This window comes from Anopheles moucheti, chromosome 2 (assembly GCF_943734755.1).
Source record: "Anopheles moucheti chromosome 2, idAnoMoucSN_F20_07, whole genome shotgun sequence".
Taxonomy (NCBI): Eukaryota; Metazoa; Arthropoda; class Insecta; order Diptera; family Culicidae; genus Anopheles; species Anopheles moucheti.
In genome coordinates, this window is record NC_069140.1 from 89087817 (window position 1) to 89100294 (window position 12478).

At 42.2% G+C, this 12478-nt stretch overlaps 1 protein-coding gene across 1 annotated transcript; it reads right to left on the reverse strand.

Moving 5' to 3' along the window:
* Positions 1-751: 751 nt before the first annotated feature.
* LOC128299995 (uncharacterized) lies at positions 752-2304 on the reverse strand. Its single transcript, XM_053036106.1, has 2 exons — positions 2299-2304; positions 752-2215 (listed from the first exon to the last, which is right to left on the reverse strand). The coding sequence occupies exons 1-2, from the start codon at positions 2302-2304 to the stop codon at positions 752-754; spliced, it is 1470 nt and encodes a 489-aa protein (XP_052892066.1).
* Positions 2305-12478: the final 10174 nt, after the last annotated feature.

The following is a 12478-nucleotide window of genomic DNA, read 5'->3' on the forward strand; positions in this document are numbered from 1 at the left end:
GGGAGAACTGCGGCACATGAAACGCGCTGCTACCCTGTTCCCAAGGGGGCCAAAGGAGTTAAGTGGATAATGTGCTACAAGATTATGACAATGATATGCAGCCGTTAGAAGACGCGCATGGGGCAGTCGGTTGGTTTCGTATTTCGTAGATGCTTCATTTCGTTTTCCGTTTCAAAATAGTACCGCTCGCAGACAGATGCAACGGAATGCGGTTTAGACGAGACGAGACTCCCAAGGATCGCTGCTAGTGGCAAAACGCATTAAAGGATGGGTTTATTTCGATGGATTGTTATCACGGTGTGAAAAAAATCGAAAGGAATTGCTGAGTGAGTTATTACGTTTTATGTGTTCTAGGTACGGGAATGCATTAATAGAGCAAACTGGTAGAGCATCTGCTGTTGAAGGAACATCAGCGGGTAAAGGAACCCCTATTTGTCATGTCGTATGCCGGGAAGATGGCAACTAATTTAACATTCGAAAAAAATAGTTGATTAATTATTGAGAAATGTCAACAAACAATATGTAGATTGAGGTTAAAGTAGGAAAATTTACTTCTTTATATTTGATCGTGGTAATAGTTTTCAGTCAATTTCAGCAAGATTCTATAATTGCTTATAAGAAAGCCTACCTGCTAAAGATAATAGGTAGTTCACGCTGTAACTCGGTAACGAGTAAGGTTAAGTCTATTCTAAAACAGCTTTGCCAGTTGGAAGAACAACAGCCAAGCAGTCCACTACTTAACGCAAGGAGCTTAATCATGGTGTTCCTTCTTGACGTTCACCCACACCTTGACCGGGACGTGCTTGTGCACCACGTATGGCTTTTCCACCTTGTACGGCACGGGTTTTTCAATTTTCACCGGCACCGGTTTCTCCACCTTCACGATCTCCTTCTTATGCACCTCGACCTTGTGCGGTACCTTCACCTCGTACGGCTTGTCCACGTGGATGATTTCGTGCTTCTCAACGACCACCGGGAACTTCTTCTCCACCACGATCGGTACCACCTTCTCCGAGTGTACGGTAAACGGGACCTTGATCGGCACGAGCACCTTCTTCTCGACGGTCACCTTGTACGGCACCGGCACACGCTCCGTCACCGTAATGTACTTGATTTTCGGCTCCTTGTGTTCCTTGTGCTCCTTGTGATCATCGCCGTGTTCGTACTCCGCATCCAGGTGTAGCTCCTTGATGGGATGTTCCTTCTCCCCTCCGTGATGTCCATGATGGCCGTGCGAATGATCATCATGTCCACCGAAACCGTGATGATGGCCACCGAACGAGTACCCTTCATGTCCTCCAAATCCATGATGGCCGCCGTGGGTGAAGGCCTGATGTGTGCCCGCATCTCCATGACCTCCGAAGCTCTCGTGACCACCGAAAGATTCATGATCACCAAATGATTCGTGACCTCCCAGAGCAGCGTGTCCTCCGAGATCGCCGTGTCCTCCGAGATCACCGTGTCCTCCGAGATCACCGTGTCCTCCGAAGCTGCCGTGTCCTCCAAGATCGCCGTGTCCTCCGAAACTGCCGTGTCCTCCGAGATCACCGTGGCTTCCGTGTCCTCCAAGATCACCGTGTCCTCCGAAGCTACCATGTCCTCCTAGGCCACCTTGTCCTCCCAGACCACCGTGACTTCCGTGACCTCCAAAACCGCCATGTCCTCCATGACCTCCCAGATCACCGTGACCTTCGTGATCGCCATGTCCTCCTAGATCACCGTGACCCCCGAATCCTTCATGTCCTGCTAGTTCTAGATGTCCTCCAAAACTGTGATGTCCATCAAATCCATGGCCTCCTTCAAACCCGTGATGCCCTCCTTCGCCACCACTCTGATGCACGCCCAAGTCATGCTTGCCTTCCAACTGCACATTGTGATGATCTCCTCCATGGTGGAACTGTTCGTCTCCCAGCTGACCATAATGTCCCATTCCTTCCAACGGCTTCCAACTATGGTAATCCTCGTGATTCGACTCGTAATGACCCAGTCCTTGGGTCGTGGCGTGACCATGCTCGTTCTTGCCGCCCTCCTGATAACTACCCTGAGCGCCGAACCCATCATGCCCGTCCGCTCGAGCGGTAAGCCGAGGATGCATCGGGAAGACATGGATTCCATGTCCCCAAATGCTGCGCTTATCCAGCACCTTACTGGCATCGGAGTCAGTAGCTGCGGTCGCACAGGTCAACGCCACCGCGAAGGGAACAATGTAGAACAACTGCAAAGGACAAGACACTGTAAACGACCTGTTCTTAACCTGCTTCTTCCGGCAATATTCTTCAGCCACCTGGCTTAATTTACCTTCATCTTTCCAAGTCTGTATTCCTGTTCACTGGAAAGCACAAACTAAACTGATGCCTTTGATGCCGCCGGAGGTGCGTTTTATAATACAACCTCCGCGACGTTTAACTACTGGCGACGTATCGCACTTCCCACTCTCGACGTAGCTTACCCGCGATGGCTCATTTGTCATCGAACGGGTGTACCGGGAAGTGAGGTTAATTTGAATCGCCTCCATTCGCTAGCCCCAAATCCGTCCCGGCTGCATTAGTTTCGGGTGCACGGTTTTTTTGGGGGGGTTTTTCCAACCGGCAGCATTTCACTCCCGTTCCATCAGCTCCCAACGGGTTTTGTTTGTGCATTTGTCTTCATAAGCCAGTGGTGCAGCTGGATCGCAAAATAGAAATTGGCCAAATCTCGTGTGCTGCCACCGGTGAAATCCAAATGAAATTTAGCCAATTTCGTACGTAAATGTAACGGAGCTCTGGGGAGGGAGGGTTGAACGGGAACAAAAGTCTATTAAGGAAAATAAACCAGGGTGAAAGGGAAATCCCGTCGCGCATTAGGTGAAATGCGCGTTCTTCTATCGGATCGGTTTCGGGCGTTTGTTTGAACAGATCTTGCAGAGCTGTCTTGTTAGCACACATTGCATAAGCTATTGTTGGCTGGATGGTGATGATGATGATGATGATGATCATGATGCGGTTCATGTCAACGTTTCCTATGGCGGTTTTGCGTAACGCCAAACAAGAGTATGTCAAATGATATTTAAGCCATGCATATTATTTGCTGCCGATGATCTAACGAGACACCGTGACCAATGTGATTTATTTCTGTCGGGATGCTTTGCTACGCGCTAAATCCGGTGATATAAATTGGTGAAGTAATTGTATAACGTGCTGAAAGGGTGATCTTTATTGTATTTCTTCTATCATATTAAGCAACTTTATGAGAAATTAAATAATTATTCGAAAATATCAGCAAGCATTCTCAAGTCCAACGGCAACGGCAGCAACTCGTAAAAGGACCACAACTTTAATGTATGTCTAGACATCCGTGGCGCCACTGACCATCCACCGTACTGCCGCTAATAGGCAGGACTCAAACAGCCAATACTCGAGAAGCTTTACCTACCTTACCGCCCAAATGTTTGCTTGCCATCTTAAAGGTGCACTGGTAGGCAAATATTGACCGATACCCGCTGTGCCGACCCATTTAGCCAATGTCCGAGGCAAAGTTTCCCTTCATCCGGCCGAAAGGCTGGAAAGACAAACGGACAACCTGTCCGTACGCATCAATAATGTACCGGCCGGAATTGGCTTTTCTCGACGCCGTTGATTGACTTCCGGTGGCGATAATCTTTCGTCATATAGCGAATTAGTCTGCAAATCGATCGGATAAATAGCGCCAATATGCGGGACCCATCCATCGGCGGTTTCCCAGCCGCCGCACGGGCGAACGCCCGGCAGGGTGCGAAATGTTGGCCCAATGGACCATGTTTTGGCGTAAGCCTGCTCCTGCTTTCCCTTCCCGATTCACCCGATTGAGACGTGTTAATTAATTTCTAATTTCCATAAGCGAATTATCCTTTTAACATAATTACCGGAACATTATAGGCGCTGGCAAACGCATGCCTTTGCAATAGCATCCGATCCGATCCGATCCGTGTGTGCGTGCCATTGAAATTGAATCCGATCCGATGTCCTCGCCGGTTTGACCCGTTTCCCGCTGAATGTGTGGGTGGGGGGTTTGGGTAAACATGATGCGCACGTTTGATGCTTCATAAACACACCATTGGCAGCGTTATGTATTGGATTTCGATCGGAAGGATTCATTCATCAAACATTGAATGACATTCGGGTGCTGCTGTTTCCATTCCAATGTATCTGTGATGCAAATTTATGTGAAGTGAGCGTTGAAATGAGGGTCCATCGTTGCGTGTTTGTCTCACAATTTGATTAATGGAAGGAAGTTTAATAGGACCTTTTACCTGGAAATGTAGTATTTTCAGAGGCAGCAATATTACATTGAAGTTGCAGCATTAGTGAAATTTTCGGTGTGCAGGAATTTCCATTGATTTTGGACGAATAAAATCTAATATTTTGTGATTCTAATTTATGAATTTGAATGAATCTTTCGCCAGAATAAAAGTATCAAAATCTGCACTCCAAAGCTTCACATATCCTATATGTAATGATTTTATTATTTTGCTTCTGAAATATCTATTTTTGAGGCTTCATTAATATTTGCGGATTTGTGACTTTTTTAATGAATAACTCCTCACTATTTGAATGACTCTGCTCAAAGGAATAATTAAGCATAACACTGAACGTAACAATTTCAACTAAGAACAAGTGTAATAATTGAAATAATATAACAAAAAAAAGCAATACCATCAAACATCTATGTCTCTAAGGCTTGGTTCATTTAGAAATGGGGCACTATTGCACAGCGGGTATCTTTTATACCATTAATCCAATTGAAAAACTTTGTATGAATGAATCATAGGTTTCAATATAATATATTTAAAAAAAATATGAAAAAAATTACACTTCGCATTTACGAAGAAATTCTCGGACTTTTCTGTTTATACCGCCCATCAACCGCCGCACAGCTGCTTCAGTCACTGTCCTGGCCATTAAATTCCACCAATTCTTCATTTGTATTATATCCTTAGTTAATGCACCTTTTTTCTTTAGTTTTTGTTTCATTATTGCCCAATATCGCAGTTCACGATTCACGGTTCCACTCCATCGCTTAGTTTGCACCTTACGAACAATCGTCTGTGTCTCCTTGTACCTTTTAATCACTCGCGCAACGGTCGACTTAGGCAAACTTAACTGTTTTGCCAGCTCCCGAGATGACACTGCTGGATTTTGCAGATAGTTGTGCACTATCAGTTTTCGCTTCTCCTCTTGCATGTCGAATATCTTGGAGCAGGGAAAACAAAATTGCGTGAAGTTTTCACAAAGCGAAATGTTTACTATTGTCTACAAAACGCTGTCAAAAGTTTCCATTTTTGTCCACGGAGGGCGCCACTATTAATCAATCAAAGTGCCCCATTTCTAAATGAATCAAGCGTTAGATAAAACTTCTTGCGGGAAAAGCTTTTAAACTATTGCAAAACCTCACATATTTCAGATAAAGGTTTTTAAAATTGCAAGTCTCACCCGAAGTCTATGCTTTCATACTTCCAAAGATTGTTCGTTCCCCGTCTCCACAATACTCCACAATTAAAACTAACCGTCCACTGCCCAGAACACTGCCCCGGACAGTGAATAAATCATCCGTATCTTAATTAAGCTCACTGCCAGTTAATTTTCTGCTCGCACTTGGCACACTTTGGCACAACGGTTTCGGCACTAATTATGCTCCCGAAGCTGCTGCAGCGCCATTTGCATCCAGAATGAAGCTACGATGCATTTCGCACAGCCGAGGTAGGAAGGTTCGCGCGCTTCACCGAGCCAATCGGCGATAAAATATTTATTCAATTAAGCTTTTAAGGCAACTATGAAAATTTCCATAAATCATTGATCACTTTTAAAAAACCCCCACTCCAACTCAACCGTTTTGCTACGCAAACACATCCGAAAGCTCCTGCTCGCACAAGCTTAATCTGTGCCGGTGTTGGTGAGTTTTGAGGGGCTACTCCCTAAATCGAACCTTCAAATAGATCCACACACAGTTCCACACAGGCTCGCTGTGTTTCCTCTTAATTATTAAGATTAAGTGGGTTCGGCTTTTGCTGGCTGTCGATGAGCGATGGCCATAAACGGGCACGACCCAATGCGTCCCAATCGAACTGTCTGGCTGACCGTGCTGGTTTTCGATCAAGCTTCTAGCACGGTTTCACCGGTAGGGCCTATTCGCTACGGTGCAAACGGTACGTCGTCATGTTCGAGTGGTTCGCTACGTCAGGGTGGTAAGTAGGAAGTTCTGGACTCCCGATCAACCCCCAAACCAACAGAAACAGACGCTGGTGCCCGAGCTGGGCTAACAAATTGTGAAGGGATCAATCGACTCGGGCACGGTTTTGCCGAGTGGTTTTCGGAGGGAGATACAGAGAGAGAGAGATTTTTCCGTTAATTAAAACATCAAAAAATATCTGATGACCGTTACGAACCAATTATCACTGCCGCCCGGGACCGGGCGGGGGCGCCTCCAGATCGGTTCAATCGGAATGGTCCGTGTAGCTCGCAATCGCTCGCAAAGTGAGACCGAGAACAAACGAACGCTATCGAGCCCCAGAACTGAGATCTTTATTTTTTGTTGTTTACTTGCCCGCCCGGTCCGCCGGTCAAGTTATGGTCGTCGATTTCGTACCGGGTCCGATGCTAACCCGACGTGGCTCCGGGTACGGTAGAACCATTTCGGTACGGTGTCCGTTTCGTTTGTGTTCATTTACCATGCAGCTTTGTTGCGCGCTCAACAACAACCGATGAAGATGTGATACACTTTGTAATTATCTGCTCGAGATGCGCTAGCGAGATGGAATTACCGGGCATAACGCGGCCATCCCCGAGCGAACCGAACGGCCGAGAACGTAAACGAGGGACGGAGCGAGCGAGCGAGATCTGATCAAGCGTGACCGGGCAAATCCCTTCGCGATCGTAGCGTATCGCTGAGTTATTGGTTTTTGTAATCAACTTTTTTATGGGAACATAACTCCGACCAGCAGAATATGATTGATTGGTGTCCGATCGTACCGGTGGTTCGACGGAGCTTGTTTGGATGGGCCCAAAACAAAAGCAGCAAAAAAAACCAACAACAACAATCACTGAAGGAGATCATCCAGCATCCATCAATGGGAGTACTGGAAAGCGTATTATGGCGATAAATGAGTCAAATAAATAAGAGCTTTAAATGTATTGGTTGGCTCACCTTCCCTCGGATCATATCGTTAAAGCGAAAGAGTTCTTTATTTGTTTCACGATTTATAGCACTGGAATAACCAGCGTGTGGAATTGAAACAATGAAAAGTAAATGCTAAAATAATTATGATTTTTAGTCATCCACCTCAACAATTTACAACAATGTTGAAGAGGGTTTGAGTTTTCATTGCCCAACAACCTCACCGACTGCAATAATAGTTAACAGATCATTTAAAAATGTTGCCTCAAGGTAAAGGTTCGCTAAGCCTACTGGGTCCTACTGCTTCGCTGCTGGAGGTCAATTATCGTTCAAAGAAAGTTTGGCTGAAATTGATTTTTAATTTAAAAATAACATTCCTTCCAATCGACCCATCAAAGGGACGAAGGGATACGCCATAAAACCAGCAAATGGTTAATTCCGGAACCGGTTTTCGGCTGTTGCGTTCAAGGATATGTTTATGCAGATGCAGGTAGGACATGTAGTTAGGTTTTTTGAAACGAAATGAACCATTTTCCCAGCGTGAAGCTTACGTGAAGTTTGATGTTTGGAGGAGTTTGAAATTCAGGAAAATTTATTCAAAAAGATTGGCGAAATTATAAAAAAATACGATTGTACTTACACTGTGATTCAAATGTAACGAGAGTACTTGGTTAAACAATTTCACATTATAATACCGAATATTGACGAAATCATTATTAATCGAACTGCTATATTCTTTGTCAAAACTTCAATATCCAAAGTTGTTGTTCTTGAAATAACGATTTAAAAATTAGAGTCCTTTAAAGCCTTGAAAGTTTATTGACCCACGCTGTTAATCAGCTAATTTATAGAATATGTTTGTTTCAGAAATGTTTTAAGATGAAATTAAAATATCAATCTATATAAAATTAAATGAAGTAAATTCGTTTACTTTTCATTGTACATAACTTTTGACTTATGTTTAATTTTCTTTTTATTAAACTTTCAGCCTTCTTGGACTTTCAGCTTTCTTGAATTTAAAAAAAATATACAAACACAACACTGTTACAAACACTTTCAAGGGTTTCAGTGTTCACTTCGGTTTGTGTTTTGTGTTTATTAAGCAAATTGTTCTGTAGTTTAACTGGAATCGAGGTAGAGTGAAATATTTCTTTCAAGAACGTTTTTCATGCTGAAAATAATTCCGTTCTCACGTTTGTAATAATAAAATGGCTCCATTTTGCCCACAAGACTCAAATTAAAAAGAGTCGAATTCTTCAGTCAGTGAATTATTTAATGCTATTGTAGCATAAAAATATAGAATGTGGAAAGAATTATTTATCCACCTTAACTTAAGCATGCAGTTAATCTCAAAAATAAAACAAAAATGGCTCTCATCAAGTAAAAATCACTTATTGTCTAAGTAAAATTTCATAGACCTTTTTCAGGGATTTTCAAATACCCTGTGTTGTATTTAAAAATGAAAAAAGTAGTTTCACCATCCTTTTAAACTAAAGATTCCAATTCCACTGTTGAAGAGTTTTTTTTTATTTAACAAAGTTTGTTCTTCAAAATAATTCTCCATAACTCCTGGAACCTTATAGATTAGTCGTGAAATGTTAGTCTTAACAATTCCATATTCTTACCAAAAAAAAAAATTCCAACCATCAGACATGATTCGAATTCATTCAACCATCTCAGGAAGGTGCACTTTTTGGCTTTCCTTATGGCGTTTCCACCGAATTAGCATGTCATCTGCTCGAGCATCAATGCACCATCGGTGATCGGATTGTCTACCCCTTCACGCTTCAATGAGGAACCTGCACCCGGCCACATCCGTGCACATGCAGCCCCCGTTCCCCCTGTTACAAAACCCTTCGCTCGGCCTAACTCCAATTCGGCCAGCATACGCATTCACTGAACACACACACATACGGTCCCAGCTACCAACGGTGGATGCGTTACACACCGGCGGCCCGCCTCGAGCTGTCGGTATTGGATGGGAATTAAATTAACCGCTAATACCGGTAGCTAAACGATTTCCCATAGAATTTTACGGTCGGCATATGTTTCGCTACCACCGGGACCACCGGTTCGGGGTGCGGAATCCGGGCCGCCGGTGTGGCACACTCGAGAACGCGCCCCTTCAGCGAGCGCCCCGAGAACCCACACGCTCAGCCACTTCATCACCATCACCATCATCATCATCATCGTGATCATCATCATGGACCCATCAACCACACAGCATCGTGCATCGGTAATCGTCGATGTTGACTTGCAACTTTTTCCTTTCGACCGCCGGCGTAGCGAAGCAGATTCCCAGCAGAGCCGCGGTGTTTGCGGTGTAGGATATGGTCGAGTGTCAAACAGCGAGGTGGGAATATTTTCACCGAATGCCGCCAAACCAGCCAGCCTGCAATCCGGCATCAAATCAATTTCACCCTTCCAATTGGCATCAAAGGCAACACGGCGTCGGCCTCCGTTGGGAATGGTTAGGTTTCCAGTAAGCGGGACCGGCCACCATCAGGTTGCTGCTATCTAAAGCATTCTATTCTATGCGTGGCCGGGTTCTAGGCGCTGGTACTATTTAATTTCCGAAAAACTTCCACCAAACCGGGTGCAACCATTTATTGATTTCGATTTATTTTGGAGCGCTTGTTTTTTGTTGTTGTTGATGGTTTTGTTATTGCCTTCTGCTACCTGCGTTACTGTAAACTTTTGGTCCGAATGGCACGTCAGTAAAGGGAAATCGTGAGCGGCATTACGAGTGTAGGTTTGTACGTGGTATCGTACATTTTTTGTTTTTGGCTCCCAGTAGGGGTGGAATGTGGGCTAGAGAATGTTGCATAGCGTTGGTTGCACCTTGCTAGCCTTCAAGGCCTTTTGAATTGGATTCGGAACGGTTAGGGAGAGAGATCATAAGAGTGCCGATCGAGTTTTATAGTGATTGATTGCAGAACTGAATTTAAATTTATGCTGTTCCAACAAACTAAATATCTTTAACAGTGTTGCTGTGATATCCAGTTTAACTCATATACGATAATCTTTTTTAGTATTTAATATAGTTTTGCATACAGTTTTCCAAACACAAACCCGATTAATTTTATTTTGGCTTTATGAGTGAATTTTGTGATCTAGAAAAGGGTATTAAAAATATTCGTTTACTATTACGCTTCTATGACTTCTACTATCAATCAAAAAAAATTTCAAAACATACAGTGTTCCCACAAAAACCTCAAAAAACCTAGCTTCTTCAGGTAAAAGAAAAAGATTAGGATATTTTCTTGGATAATTAAATTGTACTAAAATTGTTTCAGTATTCTATTCTTCTTTCACTAGAATGATTTTTTTGTGATCGTGTTCTCTTTTTCCTTTATTATTTTTAAATTCGCTTTATCGAACCTTAATAGCTTTATAATAAAACCCAGTTAATTAAGGTAAAAAATTAAGCTTTGGATATTTTCTTGGATAATAAAATTGTATTAAAATTGTTTCATTATTTTATTCTTATTTGAATGGAATGAATTTTTTTATGTTCATTTTCTCTTTATCCTTTATTATTTTTATATTCGCTTTATCGAACCTTATTAGCTTTACTAGTGTTTTACCTTTTTTCATAATTTTGTTTAACGTTTTGATACATTAGTATTAGTCTATCATAATTCCTTACTATAATAATTGTATTTATGTCTTTTACTGTTCCAATAAAATACCTTTTGCAATATTTTGCGATTATCACATTCATTTTAGTGCTATCTACAGTCTAATTAAAATTTGGAACTATTAAACAAATGTTTGTCTTCGTATGCAAAAATCTTTTCTCTTTTTAAACAGTTGCAATACAAAGCTATTATTTTGCGGTATACTTTATTGTGAATGTACATTGATGAACTAATTCTCATATTTTTCACATTCAAGCTAAGTCAAACAGAAAACTATTTATTGAAATTAAAAATAAACTAATTTGAAGTTATTGAAATTTCAAAAGATAATCATGAATCAAATAGTTTAAAAGATCTCACACTTCTATTGAATGTTTTTTTTTCCTTTTAACAAAATAATCAAGAATTGAAGTTATTGCAATTTACGTTCTGCTGAGGAAAATGTGACTTTCTGTCCACATTTGTCAATATATACTGGAAACTGGAAACTGACTTTAAAAATACTCAATGTATTGTAGAAAAATAAGAAATTTTCTGGAATTTTAAAAGAAATGATCGATGCAGCACCGAAAACAAATCTCTCATGTCAGAAAAACAGTTTAGATACCTCAATTCCTTCAATTAAATTTAATACTAACAAAACGAGCAACCAAAACAGGTCAACGAATAAATATCATTGCACTTTCATCCACTATCGTTGAATCAGCTCTCAGCAGTAAACATACTAAAAATGACCTCCTGCTTTATCTTCGAACAAAATACATTTCCAACTGATCAGATACGATGATATATTGAATCGATTTTTTTTTCTGTTGGTTCCTGGTTTCTTCCAGTAATTTAGATAGCATCTTTTTTAACGCTCTCTCGAAAAAAACAGGACAACACAAAAATCACCAACAAGTTCGTTGTGGGTAATGAAATCTTTTCACCAAACAATAAGATCCGTCCACCGTTAACTGGATTTGGCCCGAAAAAAAAAATGGCTCATAAACGCATTCCTGCACCACAAAACACACACACACAAAGCTATTGCAAAGTTAAACGTTCTTGCTTTTAGTCAAGGGGGAAAAAAATACACCACCAAGTACGATCCTTTATCTGCCAACCGAAAGCTGAAAGAGCAAAACCGGCAAAAATGAGCCAACATTTCGATGGATGTGATCGCGATTCGGGCTGTTAGCTTTTTTTCTGTTTTTTTTGGGGAGGTTTTATGTTGAATTTTGTTTGCAATTAAGATAGTATTAATCTTTTTCCTCTGCCCAGAACAATGCAGCTTCGGAAAGTGCTCGGGGTCAGGGCTCATTGGCGATGGCACTCCGATTGGACTGGCGTGTGGTACAGCGCATCGCATTGTTGCTTCTCGAAGGCACAACACGGCCCAACTTATGGCGGGGTGGTCCTGGTGATGGGAACCAGCGTGGGGGTTAAAACACGACAACGACGACGACGAAAATCGATCTACCAAAAGTTTATTATTTGAACAGCACGAAACGAGTCGTGATGGGGCCCCCGAAAAAAAAAACACAAGCATGAAGAAAATTCCCCTCTAGAGCGAGAAAGAGACCTTAAAAAAGATAATACACTTACCGTGGCGGAAAAGTGCATCTTGCACCGATGTACGAGGAAGTATTGGAAGTACTCGCTGTGTTCGAGTCCCAACCATAACGACACGACTCGAGAAACATGATGCTTCACGTACCACAAACGGC